This window comes from Scaptodrosophila lebanonensis, unplaced genomic scaffold (genome assembly GCF_003285725.1).
Source record: "Scaptodrosophila lebanonensis strain 11010-0011.00,11010-0021.00 unplaced genomic scaffold, SlebRS2 tig00000129-arrow-arrow-pilon, whole genome shotgun sequence".
Taxonomy (NCBI): domain Eukaryota; kingdom Metazoa; phylum Arthropoda; class Insecta; order Diptera; family Drosophilidae; genus Scaptodrosophila; species Scaptodrosophila lebanonensis.
The window spans coordinates 1,524,237-1,546,948 of record NW_022060583.1 but is presented as its reverse complement, the minus strand read 5'-3'; the positions used below and the strand labels follow the sequence as shown (position 1 = coordinate 1,546,948).

The following is a 22,712-nucleotide window of genomic DNA, read 5'->3' as shown; positions in this document are numbered from 1 at the left end:
GGAAGCTATACGAGAACTTAACGGCAGGGTATATGGAGGAAGCGGAACGGAAATTGTTTAAAATAACACAAGTATTATTACTATCTGATTATTGAATTGGAGTAAAGTATTATTTTAAAGAATTTGAGAGCCTATTTCATCCATAGGATACTTAAAAATGTTCCTAATTCTAGTACCTACTCAAAGGAAAGATATTCACTGAGTGGAAAGCAAAATGTTGTCACGACATAAGATTCGTTAAAGATTCAATTGTCGGAGAGGAAAGGAGGGAAAAGCATTATAAGACACCATAAGTATCTACATTTTCTTCCATTTTAGTTTACAATTACAACTCGCTACAGCTTCTCGCATACTAAGTATAGCAATAAATATATTTTTATATAGCACGGTATTTATACGGGACTATTTACGTATGATATCATTTTAAATAATATATATAATATATTTTGACTTGGACGTAATGGATAAATTCATAACAATAACAGCAAAAAGGTTATTCAAATACTTTGTAAGCCGGTTATTTGCATTTTTACGGATTTATCCAGTTACTAACAAATTACGCAAGAATATCGTGATATTTGGAAACAAACCTGCTTACACTTTTTGAGTCTATCATAAATTTAAGAGGTATTCATAGTATTGTCATTATAAGTTGACTTAACTTGTAATAACGATTTTAAATTGTAGAGCTCAGCTCCATTGCAATAAATCAGTCAAGGCTCCACATATAGATAGGTTTAGCTTTAAGTTTTTAAACATAAACTCATCGAGTATGTGAGAAGTTAAATGTATTAATTAAGAGCATAAAAGCATTCTGACCTTAAAAAAATGGTGTATCAGGACGACACGCGATAGAAGTGAAACTTTGTGGTTATTTGGAGTAATTTTATTTGTTTTTTGTATTGGTAAGGGGAGCATTTGTATTTATTCAGTAGTTAATTTTTCCACTAATAAAATAAAATTTCGTCTTCATTCCTGCTCTAAAAACGGAATCAATGGTTTCGCATCGTCTAAAGCTAAATTAATATTGTGACCCCCCCTTTGGAATCAAATCGATTTAGTCGATGTTTAAAAATGGAAAAAGATCGATTATTTTGCAGCTCAGCAAATAAATTTGCACAGATAAAATGAATAAAAGGAACACAAAAAGTACCAAAGAGTTTAAAGCTAAGTTCGCTCGCGATCGGTCTTTTGCTTGTGTGTGTGTGTGTGTCTGGCTGACGTCACTTCCGTAACGAAACCTTGCCGATCCAGCAGACCAAAAAACCGTGAAGTATGAAGTTTCACTTCAAAAAACTGTTAATTGGGCAAAGCCCTCAACTTAACATTCCGAACACTACAAATGGATGCACATAGGCTAATAATCTGAGTCCCTAAAGCACATATACAACTATTGTTTATCTCAAATCGGCCATTCCCAATATCTTGAATAACGGACGCCAATGAGACCGAATTAATATTTGTTTCACTAAACTCATAAGTACATTAACTATCGCAATATTTAGGTCTGCCTCTATTAATAACCGGCCATTGCCTGGCTAGTTACTTGATAACACAAATGGCAATAATTGCTTGCCGCCAGGTGTATAAACAAAATCATATATACATACATATGTATGTATGTATGCACATATGTTTCTCATTTGCACTGATATGCAACATACTACGTAGATACAGATGTATCTGTGTTCAAAAATGATTACACGCATACAGGGTGCGCCATCTTTTATGTCGGTATGTAAATATTGAATAGCTTTGTCATTAGTGAACCGATTGACTTGAGTAGACCAGTGTTAAAGAATGAGTCTGAAGAAATTGTACAGAACCAAATTAAATAAAAATATCTCATACTTGAAAATCGGTTGTTTATTTTCAAAGATATTCAATGTTTACATACCGACATAAAAGATGGCGCACCCTGTACATTTACATATGTATGTATGTATGAATATATTTAACATGCATCTGAGAGTTTTTATAAAAGTATAGGGGTGTCGGCATTTGTATTTGTTGTTTCTCTGCTCCTTCCATACTTTAGCTTTGCATTTCGTTTTGGCCGACCGGCCGATCAGGGCCAACGTGTTTGGCTGCCACTGTCCAAATCGAAAAGCCGCCAAAAGCCGCGTGCGCGAAATGCGCGCAAACGCAGTCGCGTTTCAGGCCAGGTTGTCAGCAGGCGGCGACATTGCCTGCCCATTGAGCCGGCCACGAGATGCAAAATACAAAAAAAACACACACAAAAAAAAAAACAGAAAAATTTAATAATTTTCTGTATATTTTAATGGAGATTTATGTGCGTTTTGGATCAGCAGCTAAACTAGTTCCAGAATCGCAGCTGGTCGCGAATCGAGTCACCAGTCACCACTTGACGACGCCGATTCTCGTCAAAAAGAAGAAGGCTGGGCTCGACTGGCCAGCGCTGATCTCGTGATGAGGCGCCGGCGACGGCAGCTACTCATGAATATTTCAGCTGCTGACCAATTCCGCTTATTGTTTCACAATACAGTTTAGTAAGCAATTAAATATTGGGCGCCACGTGAAACGCGATCGCTATGATCCGCAATAGTCAGTCCATCAGTTAGTCAGTTCATCAGTTCCGGTCTTCAAAGAGTCGGTGGCGGGTTCATCAAAGTAAAACAAACAAAAAAAAACCAAAAAAAATAAAAATAAATAAAAACAAAAACAACACAGAAATGAAATGAAATTTGAACAAAACTTAAATAATTTATGCCATTGTATAACGAGTTAGATGCACGCTCTAACTTTTAAACTAAGAAAACTTTTGGTTTTTTGTATGCTATTACTTTTTGTTTTATTTATAATTTGTTGCTGAACGATAATTGTTAACGTTGGTGGTTATATTATTGAGATGAGAACTCGACCGTTGAGTGTGTTTGGTCCGAAATCGGAGTCGTCTTTTATTTTTTTAATTATTATTTTTTCGTTTCTTTGACTTTGTTTATGGCTTTCACCGTTTTGTTTTGAACTATTTTGCGCGTGTTTCGTTTGTGCATGTGTGTGTGCGTGTGGTTCGTCTTTCGTTTAAGTTTGTTCCGTCTGTCTCGCCAAACCACGCGAGGCAACTTCTCGTCACGAACTGAACGTTCTGAACGCGTGTCCTTAGCTTTTAAGCAGCCAGCAGTGGTTGGCGTTGACGACGACGACGCCAGCGTAGACGTCCGACCAATCGACCAACCAACCGACCGACCGACCGATTGACAGTGCGGCATGAAAAGCTCCCTTTTATTCGCACATTCATTTTGGTTTTTTTTTTATTTTTTGTTTTTATTGTTGTTTTTTTCTTCAGCGTTCTGTGTTGTTAAAGGAAGTGCAGCACGCACGCACACTACCCACATTTGCATGTCTTTCAGTAATGTCCCCCTCCCCCTCTCCCCCTCTCACACTCCACCAACACCCATCCGAGTGGGTGTGTGCGTGTGTACCGTTTTGGCACGTTCTACACACAGCTCTTCTAATCGCCTCTAATCGTCGCAGCCGGCAGTCGGCAGTCAGCAGTCGGCAGCCGGCAGCCTGCCTGACGCTGCTCACGGCCACGGCCAAATTTATGCCGGGGGTTCTGGCCATTATCAGCGCGTGATCGTTGGCCAAAACAACATTGTCAACATTTTTTGTGTTGTCCGTAGCCGAATCGAAATTAATTACCACTTGCCGATAGATAAGCAGATAAGTATTGCCCAAAAAAAAAATAAAAAAAACACAACGATTTGAAAAATCATACTATACGCCATGTTAAACCACTATAGACATTATATTATTGTTATCGTGATTGCTGATGCTGCCTTCTGGCCGACGCCTTTTAAACGCAGCCAAACACATCAGGTGAAAAGTCAGCGGAAAGTTTGCCAAAACAGAAGAGAGATGTAAGATAGCATTCCTGTATTATTGTATCAGTTACCACTTCAGAGTGTTTATATGTATAATAGAATGTATAGTCGATTTTGATTGATTAGACACCCATCTTTGGGAACTAAAGTTACTTTCGTTGTGATTACCAAGCATATCCTGAGCTTTTTTATTTATAAAATAAAGAAGTCATGTCATGTCACAATTGAACGACATTTATTTAAGAAGTTATTTACCTTAAGCATGAAATAATAATGGAATATTTCACCTGAAGAGATTAAAGCCAACTATGAAAATTACTTTTTGTAAAATTCATTAAGGAATTGGACATTATTCGAATTAAAATTATCCGTGGCATTTAAATAAAGGAAAGCGGAAATATTAATGCATAATTAAAATACTCTTTTAAAAATCCACGGCGAATATGATTTGAATTATAGAAAAAATCGATCGGACAGGTTTGTTGCATTTGAAATTTGAAATAAACGAACAATTATGAATCATATTGTTACAATTTTGAAACATTGGTGTAGATCATGGCTCACATAAGTTTCCGTCATAAGGACTTTTGTTTTAAATTGCTTTGTAAAATGAAGATGGATAATATGTTTAATTCCAATTATATTTTGGGGTGTTTTAACTTACATATTTTTTTTAGGAATGTCTCATTAAAAATACAATATTTGGTTGATGTTAGCAGGCTAACTTTAAAATATAACGAAAAGTCAACACGAGTCCACAAATTCAGTTTTCTCAAAGTTGACTAGTTTTGTGATAGATTTTGTCGAATAGTTGTGCATGGATGTTTAACAAATTGCTTGCCTTGATTCTTTTTAAGTATATAAGTTTAAGTACTATTCCATTCTTTACATGATATCATGGTCTATCAATCGAAATTGTTTGCAGGAATTCCACTACTGATCTCTTAAAACGTTTTATAAAGTACGAGTATTTGCTGGGAATGCCCGAAACTAAAGTCTCTCATAAATACTTCTGTCTTGGAATTCAATCGCATTTATATACAACCAACTGAGCAGATAAAATTAAACATTTTGATTAGGCTGAAGAAAACAAAAGATAGTACATATTTATAAAAAAAAATTTTTTTAAATGAGTACATAAATTATCCGCTTTATCTTGCCTACTCACCGTTAAAATTCAGTTTTCATCTTTTTGATTGAGCTCTTTATTTTTCCACTGCCATCAATCACAGTCAACAGCTGTTCGGATCCCTTCTCTGCACTTCTCAGGCGAGCACGCGAAGCTTCAAGCCCGGCGTTCTTTTCACTTCAAAGCTGACACCCAACAGGTGTTGTGATTGGCCAGACAAAGATATCCCAGCGATAGCGTCTATTTACATACATATGTACATATGTATGTAATTACGAATATGAATAGCTGAGTTGAATGTTTAATTCCTGGAAATTAGGAATTGTTTATAAATTATGTTGTCGAAGGCGTGGCAAGAGATAAAAAAAAAACCACTTAGCCCCCATTCAAATACACGCACACATACATAAAATAAAATTACAGACAGTCGATTGTAATTGACCAAGAAAACTGGATAAATTGTTTAACATTTTACCTTCACTTTTTCAAATTTGGCGCACAGTTCCGGCAGAATGGTTTCAAGTTCTGAGCCTTCACATTTTTCACATATACACGCGATTTTTTGGCGGCATTTTTCGTTGCCATATGCTAGCCGAGAAATGGCAGGAATGCGCGATTTCGAACACAATTTGCACGCCTCGGGCTCCAAATGTTGGCTCTATTTGCTCATCCGACTTACGCGACTTCCAATCGAACTGACATTCATTAACTGGAGGCGCGCACAAACTTTCTTATCTCTCTTTTCTTTTTTTTTTGTTTTTGGGTTTTTTCTTTTGGCGGTCGGGCAGGCGCTGGTCGGTCGGTCGGTCGGCGACGGTTTCTATGACGAGCGAATTGTGCGCCGATACGTTGGCTGTCGCTTTGACTGCTTTGCGTGCGACTAAACATTTTGTACACAAAGCCAAGTTAATAATACAAAATGCCCGGCGTTAAGTCGACTTCGTAACCCATCAGCCTGCACACCCGACCCACACTCTGTAGAGCTTTTTAACGAAAGCTCGCGCCGCTCACAATGACAGACAGACACAACACACTTGTTGACATGCAAAAACCGGCGCCTTTTTGCAGCAAATATCTACAAACACACATGCATACAAACATACATACACATACATACATACATATGTGCCTGAGCGTTCCACCAGGATCCCTTTGACATGACAGATCTTCAAAGCACTGAACAAAATAACTTTGCAGCATTTAGGAGTGGGTTTAATGAGACACTAAAAAAGACACACGATATTCACAGACCATTCTCATTTGTTCTAGATTATTAATCTTTGTCTTTGTCTTATAATTAAGATAAACTGTGTTTCGCACTATTAGTGGATACCATACCATACTTTCCCGCTTGTCCCAACTATAATTAACGAAGAATCAAAAATTAAGCGATTTCAGTGAATATGCTTTCTTGAATTAAACAATTTCTCAATCTAGGTATAACGGCAAGAAATTACAACCAACTTTAAGAAGAGATCTGATATGCACATCAGAAATAATAGCTTCTTCCATAACGCCTTGTTATTATAAGAGATGTGAGTTGTACATATCCCTGTGGTACCAGATATTCATTTTTCTATCATACCGCACACAATATTTGTATGTTAAAGCTTACGAGTTGCACTAATAGCCCCAATTTAACATACATCTGCCAAACAGCAGTTAGCAGCTTTATGTGACGATACATACATAAATATATAGCAACTGATTGATCAGGGCCTATATCGTCATCATTACGGCAACAATACATAAATCTCCAAGCTGAATGACTTTTAGGAATCCATCTATTAGTACATACATATGTATGCACAAGTATATAAAATCATCTAAATGAATCGGGTATCAGTGTATGTAGATGGAATCATGAACCCTTAATATATCACATTGACTTCACGAGCGCGTCTGAAAGAAAGTTGCATACTTCTTTGCATTGTCTAGCCAAACTTCTTCAATTTATTTAGACCCAGAACCACGTGCGTTGCAGGGTTTGTAGATAAGTTGATAATTATTTATATTTAATGAAGACCTAGCTAGTGCGACAACTTACGGATTTTAAGTTAAACAAATACATATGTATTTATAATTGTAATCCTTTGGCTCTAATGCTCTGTATATGTATATAATAATGATAATAATTTAAAAAGCGCGCCCAGCCTAAGTTGCACCAATATCGTCTGATCTGTCGATGATTTTATTATTGCTTATGTTTTATACTATCAAATATATTCCAGTTTTTGGTATAACATTTTTAATTGTATTAATTTCATTACTTTCATTGGCCATTTAGTAAAGAGTACCACTACAAATAAAATATGTGATTGAATTCACCAATAAAAATAGCTACAGCACGGAATGACTAACTAATTAACTATTGTGAGCCAGGAAATTTATAATTTTGTTATAAATTAATTTATTTATAAATTAATATATAAATGTAGTTTTCGTTCTAAAATTCTCTTCAATATTCTTGTTTAAAATAAAAACAGAAATGATATCGATAGTATCTTGCTTTGTTGTCTTCTTTGTTGTATCTTTGCTCTTTGTTGTAAGCTATTACTATCGAAACTATCGAGAAGTGGACAGGCCTACGCTCATCGACGTCGAGTACTTAAAAAGTATTAATCAATCGATGAATAGTAACGATGTTTTGTGGAGAGTAGTTGATTTGCCTTGCGAGGTTGCCACTCTTCGCACACTATTTGCGTCTATGCTTTTTGCTCTGCTTCGTATACTGTTTATTTCATGTTATTGCAATCCCTTTTCTAATCACTTGACTAACAGATTCCGATACGTGTTGCTTCTTCGCTGTGCGCGAGTTTTAGTTAAATGTTTTAATTTTGTTTATTTTTTCTCTTTGCCTTTTGACAAGTTTTTGCATTCGCAAAAATGCCTAATACTCTACATGCTTTTTTAATCTCACTTTTACTAGTAATTAAACAAGAATTGTGTCTGGTTATTGCCGATAATGCAATTGCTTGCAACAACTTGCATCGCAGTGATATTGAAGGCCACCTGTCCACGAAAACACCCTATCGCGCAATTGCCAACTATAATGATACTCCACCGCATTATGCCGGTTAGTGGACAAATTTTTAAAAAGCATGCAATAAAACATTTATGTACATGCGTATGTAGATATGTTGTGAAACCTGTGTTGACAAATCACACAGCTGTTTACTAATGTGTTTTTCCTAACCACATAAGGTTGCCACCCGACGCGCATTTGGTCTACGATACGACATGGAACGCGAAATCCGAGTAAGGAGGTTATTTTACAGGCAAAGGAGCGTCTAACCGCCTTAAAAGATCAGCTTCTGCAGCAGACTCAGCCCAACCTGTGTGTCGACGAGCTGGAGCAGTTGAGCCGTTGGAGCTGGCAGGACATTGACGGCAATGATGAGAAACTGCTCGTTGCCGAAGGCGAAGACGAGTTAATTGAACTGGCCGAGCGTATGCAATTGCGATTTCCCACCTTGCTGCCTGATCTTTATGATCCGCAATGGTACTATATGAAGTACACTGCAACGCAGCGCACACTGAAAAGTGCTCAGAGCTTTGCAACCGGTCTGTTTGGACGACATCGCATTGCGGCTGTGACGTTTCCGCAGCCACTGCGACAGGATCCTGTACTTCGTGTAAGTAGAAAAAACACATTTTTGGGGCAATTGTTGGCTATGCCTATTAAACTGGATCTAATTCTACCCATGGCGCAGCATAAATAATCTTGAACAAATTCTGCGCGCCATTTTTCGTATTTTCGTCTCATTTGTTGTGATGTGGCAGCACCGCACTATTTTGAGAATAAGGGTGGACAAGTAATACGTGAAAGTGCCCCTTCGTACTGACAAAGACAAAAAGCAAAGAGAAGAACGGTAAATGCGTATTTCGCCTTAGCGTGGGTTTACATTCAACCTGTGCACGGAAGTAATATTTATTAGTTTCGTTTTTTGCGCGTTTCAAAAACAAGAGTTCCGTGAAACGCAATTGAGGCCGCGATTCATGAAAAGTTAGCGCAAGATGCGCGTGGTCGATGTTAATATGAGTGTGAATCACTAGCGTGCAAGCAAGATAGGTAAAGAAATCGTTAAACTTGAGCATGAATCGCGACCTCCTCGCGAGCATAATCGACATCGTAGCACCCGTCTCCTACCTACCTACATACGTACATATGTACTTATATATGTACATACATGCAAAGGCAAAAAATCGGAGTGTGAAATTGTTTGGTTATGTGTGGCGGCTGCAATCCAAATGTGATGTATGAATAGTATCAGCGTCAAAAATCAAGAAAACTTTTATAGCAATTACCAATAGAAGCAGCCGCAGCACTAGTGGCAGCACAGCAGCAGCACCACCACAACATATGTATGCATGTACGTAAATGTTGGCACAACACAGTGAAAATATTAAATCGTCTCTAATGGCTGGTGGCGATGGCGGCGATGCCGGCGGTAGCGTTACAGCGACAAGCATTAGCAGCAGCAGCAGCAATAACAGTAATACAAGTAGCAGTAGCAACACTGCCCAAAAGGGAGACAGAAACAGGGATAGGGACAGCGTTGTGAAATTATTAGTCGGGCCCAACAATCTGGACATGTTGTGTTACTCCAAGGACTTGGACTTTAACTTACAAGATGTCCCGTTGTTTATATCAGACTGGCTGTGTCCACTCTCCTTCTTGGCCAAACGGCATCAGGAAAATATAGAGCCGCTTGTCTACGAGCGTCATGCATGGCGTATACGGGAACGCATGAAAACTGCCAGTGTTGCGCTGGTATTGTGCCTTAACATTGGCGTCGATCCGCCTGATGTGGTTAAAATTCAGCCCTGCTCCCGACTTGAGTGCTGGATCGATCCGTCGTCAGTGTCGGCACCTAAGGCTATGGAGCTCATTGGAAATAATCTGCAGATGCAATATGAGCGCTGGCAGCCACGAGCTCGCTATAAAAAGTGTCATGATCCCACAATAGATGATGTAAAGAAACTGTGTACATCACTGCGTCGTAATGCCAAGGGCGAGCGCATATTGTTTCACTATAATGGACACGGCGTGCCCAAGCCCACGGGCAATGGGGAGATTTGGGTGTTTAATAAAACTTTTACGCAATATATACCGTTGAGCATATTCGACCTGGTCGCCTGGATGTCGGCCCCTTCGATCTATGTATACGATTGCTCTAATGCGGGTATAATTCTCAATCTGTTCCAAACCTATGCAGATCAACATGAGCGTGAGCTGGAAAAGGCAGCTTCTCTTCAGCGGGGCGTGGTCTTGGTGCCTGGCCAAACACAGCCTCAGCAATTGGTCAGCTACAAGAATTGCATACATCTGGCCGCATGCGCTGCTAATGAGATTCTACCTATGAACTCACAGTTGCCGGCGGATCTATTTACGTCCTGCTTGACCACTCCCATCAACATTGCCCTCAAATGGTATGCCATGCAGGAGAAATTGGGTATGGTGCCGCGTATACCCAGCGACCTTATCGATAAGATACCGGGCAAGGTAAACGATCGCCGCACAATGATGGGTGAACTGAATTGGGTATTTACGGCCATTACGGATACAATAGCATGGAATACGTTGCCGCGGGATCTATTTCAGCGTCTTTTCAGGCAGGATCTGTTGGTGGCCAGTCTATTTCGAAATTTCCTGCTGGCCGAGCGCATTTTACGTTCTCATGACTGTACACCAGTGTCGCTACCTCCGTTGCCTCCCTGCTTCCGTCATCCGATGTGGAATGCCTGGGATCTGGTCGTGGATCTAGCGCTACAACAATTGCCGGATATACTTGAGCACAATGCCGTGTATCGACAGCTGCCCTTCTTTGAGGATCAGCTGACTGCCTTTCAAGTGTGGCTAGACAGCGAATCGGAATCACGAACACCCCCGGAACAGCTGCCCATTGTGTTGCAAGTGCTGCTATCGCAGGTCCATCGTCTGCGAGCTCTCGAGCTGCTTGCCCGCTTCCTTGATCTGGGACCTTGGGCTGTCAATTTAGCACTGGGAGTAGGCATCTTTCCGTATGTGCTCAAACTGCTGCAGAGTTCGACTCGCGAACTGCGCCCTGTACTGGTGTTCATCTGGGCCAAGATTTTGGCTGTCGATCCAAGTTGCCAAGTGGATCTGGTCAAGGAATACAAGTACTTTCTATCTGTGCTACAGGACAATACTGTCTCCAAGGAGCATCGTACGCTCTCTGCTTTCGTGCTGGCCTCCATTGTTCACAACTTTTTGTTAGGTCAGACGAGTGCGCTGCAGGGCCCGCTACTTTCTATCTGCCTGGAGCAGCTAAACGATGGCAGCTGGCTGCTGCGCCAGTGGTTAGCTATCTGCCTTGGGGTATTGTGGCAAAACTTTGAAAAGGCACGTTGGTCAGGCGCCCGTGATTTAGCGCACGAAAAACTGTACGTCCTGTTGCGTGATTCCATTCCCGAAGTGCGCGCTGCGGCCGTGTTTGCTCTGGGCACGTTCATCAGCTCGGTGACGGATCGTAGCGAAGAGCAGGCAAACAATATCGATCGTATCATAGCAATCACGCTGTTGGAAACAGTTGGCGAGGATATGTCGCCGCTGGTACGTCTCGAGCTGGCCGCAGCGCTTCAATGGATGGTTCTGCTCTTCGAGTCACAATTCATCACCGTGTACGCATCGGAGCACAGCAACTGTTCTACATCTTCGCTTGTAGCCGGTGGTGAGCGCAGTGCCAGTATCACCCACGGCATGCCGGGTGCACCAAGTGGAGCAGGCCTCAGCCACTCATCCACACACAGCTTGGAGAGGCATACAACTATACGGCGTGGCGTTAGCTATAGCTCTATATCGAACATGTCGACATCAAGCACTGCGGCCAGCACCACCACCATACCGTTCCAATCCATCTTTACAAAGCTGTGGCAGGGAATTTGCAATTTAGGTCACGATCCCTTCCCATTGGTCGCGACCACGGCACAGAAAATCATCAACTACATCGTCGATGCGCACGCGCATATGCGCGAAGCGGCACTAATAATAACCGACAAAGAGGCCACTATCGCAACAGAAAAATGCTCCAGTCTGAGTGTCAGCTTACCGCCCAGTCCCAACACGCGAACCAGATATTTGGGCGGTGGTGGCGAGTCGCCGCCCATTGGGACCACGGGTAATGCCGGCATCTATCAAGGAAGAGTATGGGCTGCCCTACGCCTCCCTAACAGCACTGGTGATCCACAGCATGTATTGCGAAAACGGCGCACAAGCTCCATGAACGATGAAACAGACAGCGGCCTCGCGTCAGCCGCCACCATGAATTTGGGTGGCGACAACGGGGCTTCCGGTGCTGGTGTGAGCGTTGGTTCTCATTCTGCGCACAGTAGCGGCAGCGAAAGCAATCATTACCATGAGCCTGGAAAAGTCCGTATGCAGCCTAGACCGATCGTGGCGACAAAATTTTTACCGTGGGCGATTTCGTACTTCACACGTGCAGGTAAGAACCGATACAGTTCGGCCGAGGGAAGCGAGGAGGGCCGTCAGCGTTGGCCAGTGGACAAGAACTCTGCGGAATTGCGGAGACGCGCATATAGCTACATGCGCAACGAACGTATTCGCCGGTGTGCATTTGAGCAGCGGTCAGACAAACGCCTGGTACGCCAGTATTCCTATAGTTGGGTGCGTCGCACACAATTCACGCCTGCCATTGTCAAGCTGCTGCCCTACGAGCAGGAGATCGCGGTGGCCTACAAGGAGAAGGTCCTCATCTACGATTGGCACCGCAACGCAGGTCACACGTTCGAGCCGAAGACGGCCGCCCAGAGTCATGGCGCCGGCGCAAACGGTAACAGTTCCCTAAATGGCAGCACGCCACGCAAACATGGTGTGGGCGCCACGTCCGGCATAAATGCAGGCGCTAACAGTGCCACCAATTTTGCACGGGTCTCTAGCATTGAGTTTTTAAATACCCAGGATATTGGACTAGTCTTGGCCGCCTACTATGACGGAGTCATACGTGTTTGGCAGTCAACAGGGAGTGGCGCAGGAAGCAGCGGCGAGGAGACACGCTCCAGTGAGACACGCCTCATCACCGCCTGGGATGCATTGCCGCCTGCAGCCTACCACAATATCAGTTCCTATGGCAGCGGCAGCGGTTCCGCCAGCCTGCTGCGTCATCAGCGCACCAGCATGAGCGATCACAACTCCACGGGCATTGTGACCGCCTGGCAACAGTACAGCCAACATTTGGTGGTAGGCGGGGGTGCCTGCAAGTTCCTACGCATCTGGGATGTAGAGCGGGAGTTAAAACTATGCGATTTACAGTTGGGACGGGAGACAACAGTGCGTGTGCTCTCGCCTTTTGTGAGCAACGTGCGCAGTGATCTAATTATCGCCGGCTGTAGTGATGGCAGCGTCCGTCTCTTCGACAAGCGGTGTACGCCACAGGATGCACGTATTCGTGTCTATCGGGAACATGCCACGCATATCATGCACGCGTGCTTGCGAGCCAATGAGACGGATCTTGTCACTGGGTGCAAAGCGGGCAAGGTGTTTGTCTTTGATTTGCGTGCTCGCTCCCAAACCGGCGTGCTGTACCAATGGGAAGCTGGAGAGAATGTGACTGCATTTGCGAGTCACCAGTTTGCGGATGCTGTGGCCTGCGGCAATGCCGCAAAAATATCAATTTACTCGCTGAACGGACGCACACAGAGTGTGCTGCGCAGCAACGAGGGCTTTATGGGCTCCAAAATTGGGCATCCAACCTGCCTATCATTTCATACGTATAAGATGCAGCTAGCAGTGGGATTCGTTGACAACACAGTCGCGGTCTATAGTCCCACGCCAGGTATGATGTTTTGACCCAAAACAAAAAACGCCTCTCCTATTCTACAATTGGGGCTTGAATGTTTGTTAATTATTCTAATTTGTATTTATCATTTGCTCAACTTACAGTTTTATAAACTCTGTAGCCGATGGAAAACTGACGTTGATGAGAATCCTGAAACATTGGTTAACGCACGTAGCTTTTATGGTGAGCCGGAGATGCAAGCAGCAGTTGAGCAAATAAGGCGCAAAACCCAACTGGCAGACCTCACACCCGAGGATGTGGAACTCATGTATACGGTGTGCGCATTTGAGACAGCCTGGCAGCGACGCCGTGCCCCCTCGGTCTGGTGCAGCTTCTTTGATTATGAAGCTCTGCTGGCCCTGGAATTTGCCGAGGATCTGGCTTACTATTGGAATGATGGCTATGGCTATGATCTGACACATCGCATTGCCTGTCCGGCGATCGCCGATATGTTTGCAGCCATCGAGTAAGAATAATTAAAATATAAAACACAAATACTAAGTACATATATTTGCAATTGCGATACTAACCGTTGTGTGTCTGCATGCTTGATTGTTGAAACAACAACTTTTGTCTTCATTAAAACATATTTTACACAGTAGCTTCAAACTGATTCCACAAGTTCTGCCTGAAATGCATTATTTATAAGATCTCCTATTAGACCTGACAGCTTTATCAGTAGAAGAAAAAAATCCGAAGAAGACAAACTCTCAGTTATGTGCCATATACATTAATAAACATTGTTTTTTTTTTCTTTTGACCCTAATCAGCTCGGAGTCCGGACGCGCCAATGCTACCTTCTACTTCACACACTCGGGCACGCTGCTTAAACTGTTGGCCCATCTGGGTGTGGCGAAGGATGAGCAGCCTTTGACACATAAGGACTATGGCTATCCGCGTCGTTGGCGTACGAGCGAAATTGATGCATTCGCGACCAATTTGGCCTTTGTGCGTTACGAGTAAGATTGTCTTCACCCTATTGACCTCTTAATCGCTCCCTAATTCTAATTTTGTTTTTCTTCATTTTAGTTGTGATAATGCCGAGCCTCATGTGCTTGTCATGCATCAGGAGCGGGCGGTACGCCTGCCCGGCTGTCCCCAAGATAGTAATCTGTGTCCACTCCGTACTCTTCGTCGCCTTTATGCCGATGATGCAGAGCAATGCGATTTTGAAGCGCTCTGTCGGATAGCTGCGCCGCCAACGACTTCATAAACGAATGAGACAAGAATCTATCGAAACTGCTGCTGCTATGCTTGGATCTGCTATTGCTTATATAAGCTTCGTGAAACTTAACATGGCCAGGGACTCATCAGAATGTTTGAAATGGAAATTTGATCAGATGCTGTTACGATTCAGAGTGATACAGACATGAAGAAGGAGAGAGAGAGGGAAACAGAGGAGTTGGAAGATAGATATATAGACATGGATGCTTGAAAATTGAGTCAAATGTATGGTGTTGTTGTATTGCCTTATAATCAATGTAAATCATCATTATTGAAATTGAAAGCTGAACGGCTCAACGCCTGCCCTTGGTCGTGTATTGATTGTCTGTCTAAGCCCATGTGTATAGCTTGTAAACAAATTGCCCAATGTCACTGACTATACATCAACCTTCATATATAAATTTAATTAGAGTATATATATTTTTTTCATATTCCCTTTTTGTTGTGAATCTTTTTCGCCTCCCTTCCCCCCACTATGCTTGGCTTACCTAATTCATATACTTTCTTTCGTTTGGTTGTGCTCTACATGGATGGACGCGGCAATTTGTATGTAAATGAAGGTCGATAGTCTCAAATGTGTAAAATTGTATATTATATATTAAGATGGCAGAGCCCAAACAACAGAACAATTCTTAACAACAGCTAAAGCAAGCACTTGTCTTGTATGTATGTATGAATGTGTGCCTCCTCATGAAAAAACAAATCATAAGCAAAAACATTTAAATCCTTGTACATATATAAATATATAAAATAAAAACTGATGTAATTAACTTAAAAACTATTATATTCTTATATAGATGCCTTTCCTTATTTCCCGCAATCTATTTTGCAAATATGTAAATGTAACTTTTTGAATATAAACGTTTTCCTTCTTTTTTTTTTTTTAAATATATAATATATATATATACTATCTACATACATATATATTTGTAATTAGTTGCATTTTAAGTCAGATGGGTTTTCTGTAATTTGTTGTGGTAGCTTGTGTTTTATAAAACAAAGAATGAAAATTGTAAGCCGATGCGCTCAAATTTCCAATACAAATATTATTGGTAGTAATTTGAAGACTGCTTTTTCGTATGGGAATTTTCATTTTGCGAAAGGAATTAAACAACAAGTTAGTGTCGCAAATGTTGTTCATACATATATAGAAATGCAAAGCTTCTTAATTTAAACTTAAAGTACACACAAACATAAGGACGCACTCATGATGTATATTAGCAATCCGTGTGTGTGTGTTATCTATAAAGCTACACATATACATATATACATACATATATGTATATTTATCGATGCATATGTGCATGACTTGTGCAACTAATTAACGCAAATTACAGTCAACAATAAAATTGCAGATGGCTAAAAGGAATCGCAAATACTTAAACAATCTTCATGTCACTCTATTGCTGACCCATCAAAACAAAAACAACACAAACAACGACCATAATTACAAATATAACATGTAAAAGTATAGTTTAAAGCTAAAAGGCTTCTATTCGCAGTCTTTTAAGTGTCGCAAAGTTAAATTTGTTCTTAAGTTTTCTGAGATTACTCAAAAGCAATGCAAAGAAAGAAGGAAAGAAATACACACAACAAAAAGTAGGAGGCAAAGAGATAAATGAATGAATAAATAATAAAAAATACCGAAATGGAAATGAAATGGAAATGTTGTAATTACAGAAAAATCAAATGTACAAATAGCAGCTATTTATTTTTGTAAGCAAACTTCCCGTGTTTGCATGTTAAACGTTTTTTAAAGCTTGCTGCTTATTTGTTTTGTTTTTGAAATTTTTGTTCTCTTCTCGGCACACCGAAGCTCAAATGCTCTTTATCACAACTTGTGTTCAACCATGCTAAACAATCTAAATTGTTGTGAAACCTTCAACAACTCTTCAATAACAATAACCGGTTGAAAAAACACGCGAAATTGTAATAAGTTTGTAATAATACTTGTAATAGGCTCAGCTGCTAGATAGAGAGCATCCGTACATATGTACAAGCATGTACATGTACATGCATGCATATAAAACACCAAGCAAAAACAAAAACGCTTGTAACAGAAGGAGAACTTAGTATTTATTTGAGCAGTTTTTTTTTGTTTTGTATTGTTCTCCATTCTTTCTTGAAATAAAAGTTAATACAAAACCTACACTCGCCATTGTCTTTATTCTCTTGGGTGGAAGTTCGCAAGTGATCGGATCTAAGCATATACTTGTACATAGTAAGTAGAGGCGAACCTTCAAAAACTAAAACAATGTGCAAACTTGTGAAATGCGATTAAGTGCTGTCCAGTCCAGTTCAGTGCTGGAGAAGATGCAGATCGGTTGATTGGTTGGTTGGTTGGTAGTTTTCTGAGCGCGCCGACCGCAACAGGTTCCACACCAGCGACACTAGCGAGAGCGGGACCAGGGGTAAGAATAGGAGTCTTTGCTTGAATAGGGCAGACGGCGAAGGCAACCCTTAACGTGGCCAGCACAGAGCTTGCAAAAGTTCCACCAATTGGTATGGCAGGTCCAAGCACGCGCTGGAAAGCTTAAAGCGACGGCGGCGGTCGTGAAAGCTGCGAGGAAGACGAGAGCGTTTCACTCCTCACTGCGCAGGCGCCTTTTGAAAGACAACGGATGGCATATGGCGTGCAGGAGCAGCGACCAGGCAGAGGAAACGCTGACGATGACGACCGAGCCAGGCGCCTGTTTGAGCATTTTGTTAAAAGTTTCAGTGCGGTGTTGTCGCTACGGTAGGCGCGTCGCTCATTTTGGTTGTTGTTTTTGCCATTATAATTATTGTTAATATGGTTTTTTTTTTTTTGGTTTCAAATGCTGTGCCTGTGTGTGTTGTTGCTGCTCACAAAATATTGCTAATTAATTGCATTACAATAGCCAGAGGCTATAGTGCATGCAGCGGGGCTAAGCTTTCTGTTTATTTAATTTGTAGTCTATTTGTGAGTGTATCCGAGTGTGTGTGTGTGTGTGTGCCGAAGGCAATCACCTGATGCGGAAGCGCGCCCTGCTCCAGAAACTGACCTAATTTTACAATCTCAAAAATATCCAAAAAAAAAAAGGGGGCCAGCAATATCTGGCTGGATCCCCTTCTCTACCAGCACCGGCAACCCCACAAAGTCCCTTCACCAATCACCCAAAGGCGCTTAGCTGGCTTCAGTCATTCCATAGGTTTTAATTGAAACCATTCAACGAATATACAAACGTACATATGTCTTCAATTAACGTTTTTTCCCTTTTGTTTTATTGTAGCGCCCCCGCCTTCGACCCGCCGATATTGATAGCCCGCCTCCAATAATTGTCTTCGTTACCCATCGCTGATCATAGGCGCTAGCGCCGGCCGCCAGGTCAGCAGCAGAAGCAGCCAATAAAAGCCATTGTCGTGCCATTCCCAAACATGGAGCAATTATGCTATTGGCTCCTCAGCTGCCTCTTCATCATTGTGCTGCTCTATGGTCTCCTGGAGCTTCACTACTTCCTGCGCATGTGCCTTTGTGTGCTCCTGGCCCGCTTCATCAAGCCCCGCTGTCACATTCTGGACACCACCGAAGTCAATGGTAAGGCACTAGCTTCATTGTCATTGCCAATTGCACTGTCATTACCGCCTATTAACAATTGTAATCAATTGTCCTTGTTCCGTGTGATTGCCATTACATAAGGTTCGAATTCTAACAACTAGTTGTCTTACATTTCCGTGCCAGTATTTTCCCCACTTAGTCGCCCAAGTCGCATGTTTTCGTTGTTATGGTCAATGTTGCTTAGTTGTGCAAGTTCAAGGCTGCTCAAGGTTGCAAAGAGGGGTGGGGTTAGTTAACTGTTTCTCAGTTTTCCGGCTTGCACAGCCCTCGCGGCTGGCTAACATACACTAGGCGATACATACGATACGATACATACATACATACATAAATAGGTAGGTAGGTACCCATATCAGTAGAACAGTGTGCGGATACTTGGACGATTGTTAGCATTTCAAGTTCATCTAGCACTCGAGTGATTAATGATTTCATGCATTACCCCTGTAATATGATATGTACACACATACTATATGTGGGGAATTGAGAGTACTAGGAATTGCAACGCATGAAAAATGTGGCAGACAATTAGTTGCACATTTCTAGTAATTTGAAGGAGTTACTCAGCATTTGTCTGTTTTCGACAAACAAACTTGTATGTTTGCAGGAATCGCATGCATTCTACGAATCAATAGCATGCGAGTACTAAGAAAGAAAGAGAGATAGAGAGAGATAAATACATATATTAAAATGGTTGACTTTATAATGTGTAGTGCAGATCTCAAATGAGACTTTATAATGTGCAGTGCAGATCTCAAATGAGAACTCAATCTGATAATGAATTTAGTAATTACATCTTATTTAGTAATATACTTAGTATGTATTTCGGTTTTGCAGGCCTCTGTCTCAGCAACGATGTGGACACGCTGCTCTATCATATGAACAACGCTCGCTATTTCCGGGAGCTGGACTTCGCGCGGGTCGACTTCTATGAGCGCACCAATCTCTATCGAACCATAATAGCCAAGGGTGGTTCAGTATTTCAAGGTGCAGCCACCATACGGTATCGTCGCTTCATACGACCCTTTCATCGCTTTAAGATTAATTCGCGCGTAAGTCCTAAGTTCTTGTAGTTACATATTGTGTGGAATTCTCTATTCTGTATCGCTCCACTGCAGATCATTTACTGGGACGAGCAGTCCCTTTTCATGGAGCATCGCTTTGAGCGGCCCGTGGACAAGTTCGTCCACTGCATTGCCATTTGCAGGCAGCGCATCATCGACGTCTCCATGGAGGCAATCATGGCAGAGCTACTGGTGCCGAATTCAGCGGTAACGCCACTTCAGGCGTCCCGTCACACGCTCAGCTCCACCATCAGCTTGCATCAGAACGCGCAGAGCCAGGCCAGCACGGCATTGGAGCAGGCCGAGAACGGACATGTACACCAGCAGCAGGCGCCGGCAAAGCTGAAGCCCGACCTTCCCCCGGAGCTCTGTAAATGGATCGAGTACAATGATTTGTCCAGCAAGAACCTGCGCAATGGCTGCTGACCGCCATCAGTTTTCCCCGCTCCTCGATTAGCTTCAGTGTAGTGGCCATAAAACCACACACATACATACATACATACATCCATGCATAGCCACTTGATTACATACATATGTACATACATATTTCTATAGAGAGTTGTATGAAGCTACGATGTATTTTGTATGGATTTATCTCCGCTATCTCTATATTGTTATTATTTTTTTTTGTTTCGGACTAGGATTCTTGAAGATGTTACTGTGTGTGCGAAAATGTGAAACTGTTTTTCATGGATAGCCTTTAAGTATAAGTTGTTTAGGTGTAAGTGTATGTGTGCATGTGCGGTGTGTATGATGCTAGTCTAGTAAATAAATCGATCAATGTATGTCTAAAGTCAACTCTCACAGATTGAAGAATCTATCTGCAAAAGGAACTCGATTGGAAAAAAGGCATTGGGTCTATTGTCTTATAGGAACTTGAAATTCGAAAAAAATTGGGAAATTTTCAAAAAAAAAAAACCTTGTCCCGACAGATATGACTGTGCAAAGCACCAATACGGAGTCACAGTTCAAAATCTAGTTTCCACACCTAGAACGTTAGGTATATTTGTTTAAAAACCAATTGCGAGCAGTATCAATAGTTCGGTAAGTGCGAAAACATTTGTTTTAGGTACAGCATTCTAAATCTAAGTACGCTAAGTAGGACTCCAAATACAAAATAATAGACAAATTATAAAGGTAATTATGGATAATACAGAGGGAAATTGCTATTATCAGCGATGAATTACCTATGCGAATACCAATAAATAGTTCACCACATCTACACAATCGCCGCAAACCCGCTTGGGAATTGTAATCACTTTTTGTCTCCCTTGTACTTATATCTGAGGTTGATTCAGACGAGATTACACAAAACTCAAATAAGAAAAATCATACAAGTATTGAGCAAAATTATTCTAGAATCACATTTATCCTGAGTGCAGAAATATCGATAGTTAACTAGAAATTCAATCACATCCTGTCGGTTTGAATGGATTTGTTATAAATAATTAATTTATGCACCTTTATTTAGTGACTTTAGCCACTCCACCGAGCTCTTCTGCTTGCAATACAAAGTAATTTTGAAATATGTATGTATATTAGAAATAACAGCGGAATAAAAAAAGCTATCCCGGTCTAAGTTTTTAAACGCAAGTTTGACGATTGTGATGCCATCAAAGGAATGTTTGAATCAAAAATACTATTTAAGAACTACTTATATATGTAGAAATATTTAGAATTTTTATATAAATAATTAGCATAATGAAACAAATCCATTTATTATTTGCATCTGTCTGTTGCGTTCTCGATTCTTCCATTCCAAGCGCCTTTTGGGATGAAAAATAGCCCATTTGCAAATGGAGAACGCGGTCTGGTGCTACAAATTGAAAACGTTACGGACCTTAAAATTATTGTTTCTGGTATATGGTGGATCCGTCTCTTTCTCCGCCACAGTCCTTCAACTGAAATAAACTTGGTTGCACCAGGAACCGATTTCAACCCACGAATACCCTATAGAAGCTTTAAAAAACAATAAATATATGATTCGTCATATATTTGTTTGGTGTCTCTAGCTATTATGGCTTAAAAGTTATTTTTGTTCATACCTGACATGGCTATGTATATCGATTCGGATGCTCTGTCGATACAAACATTCTGAATTTTAAGTATATCCTTTACACTTGGTACATTCTGCCACAGATGTATACGTATATATATAGCTTTATACATATACTCTGTAAAAAGAAAAAGATAGAAGAGTATTCTGAAAACATTGAGTGTGAAGAAGGCCCATGACTCGTTAGAGTCGATACAGCCATCTCAGTCAGTAACTCCGTCAGCTTGAACATGGAGAATTTTTTAGCCATTATCGTGTGCTTGGGGCACACAACTTTACTTGTCAGCTACCCGCTGACTGAGGGTATTATGTAGTGTCGATTTATATAATTTTAATAATGGGCAAGGGCGTACGCAGCTTTTACCAAAGGGGTGGGGGCCCAACAAATTAATATTTTGATTAAATAATGCACGATGCATTTAAAAAATAATTTTTGCATATGATCAATGAAAAAACTTCAAAACCTCCCTGTCTACGCCCTTGACAATTGGTGCAAAAGTCGCCGTTTTGGTTTTTCTTTTTTTTAACAATCATATCATATATACATAAAGGAAAACACTGATTCTTTTTTTTTACAATATTGTTTCTGATGTGATCGACCAATATTTGATTTATAGACCCTCCACTGTTTTGTCTTTCATTTTATTACACTCACAAGGAAGTAATTTATACAAACATAGGTCTCACTATATGATCAGCAGTCCAAATACATATATAATAATAGCGATATATAGTTTAAGATCTTGATTATTTATAAAAATATAAACAATATGTAGCGGAACTGTTATTTGCTGTTAAGTATGGATCCTCTATGGTCGAAAAAGATTCACTCTAGGTTGGAGCATAAAAGCATAAAAGACCTGACACCACTCTATTAGCCCTGTTGTGCATTTTCGATTGTGTTGGTCAATACGTTAGTTGAGTAACATGCTTATATGAGCGCATGCATAAGTTTGGGCAAATTGAGCGTTAAACGCTCCCAGCCAACTCTCCGACTACACACA

The 22,712-nt window shown here is 41.1% G+C and overlaps 4 protein-coding genes across 4 annotated transcripts; all 4 read left to right on the top strand.

Annotated features, from left to right (window-relative positions):
• The first annotated feature begins 7,860 nt into the window (after positions 1 to 7,860).
• Positions 7,861 to 8,808, top strand: LOC115628954 (multiple inositol polyphosphate phosphatase 1-like). Its single transcript, XM_030525230.1, has 3 exons — positions 7,861 to 8,050; positions 8,179 to 8,609; positions 8,688 to 8,808. The coding sequence occupies exons 1-3, from the start codon at positions 7,861 to 7,863 to the stop codon at positions 8,694 to 8,696; spliced, it is 630 nt and encodes a 209-aa protein (XP_030381090.1). The 3' UTR covers positions 8,697 to 8,808.
• Positions 8,809 to 8,868: 60 nt separating this feature from the next.
• On the top strand, positions 8,869 to 14,038 carry LOC115628966 (regulatory-associated protein of mTOR). Its single transcript, XM_030525244.1, has 2 exons — positions 8,869 to 13,790; positions 13,898 to 14,038. Exons 1-2 carry the CDS (start codon positions 9,356 to 9,358, stop codon positions 13,903 to 13,905), a joined length of 4,443 nt encoding a protein of 1,480 aa, XP_030381104.1. The 5' UTR covers positions 8,869 to 9,355; the 3' UTR covers positions 13,906 to 14,038.
• LOC115628953 (multiple inositol polyphosphate phosphatase 1) lies at positions 13,988 to 15,006 on the top strand. Its single transcript, XM_030525229.1, has 3 exons — positions 13,988 to 14,259; positions 14,564 to 14,752; positions 14,823 to 15,006. The coding sequence occupies exons 1-3, from the start codon at positions 13,988 to 13,990 to the stop codon at positions 15,004 to 15,006; spliced, it is 645 nt and encodes a 214-aa protein (XP_030381089.1).
• A 3,073-nt stretch (positions 15,007 to 18,079) lies between these two features.
• Positions 18,080 to 20,445, top strand: LOC115628915 (protein THEM6). The gene is made up of 4 exons (XM_030525178.1): positions 18,080 to 18,187; positions 18,269 to 18,573; positions 19,426 to 19,640; positions 19,707 to 20,445. Exons 2-4 carry the CDS (start codon positions 18,414 to 18,416, stop codon positions 20,076 to 20,078), a joined length of 747 nt encoding a protein of 248 aa, XP_030381038.1. The 5' UTR covers positions 18,080 to 18,187; positions 18,269 to 18,413; the 3' UTR covers positions 20,079 to 20,445.
• Positions 20,446 to 22,712: the final 2,267 nt, after the last annotated feature.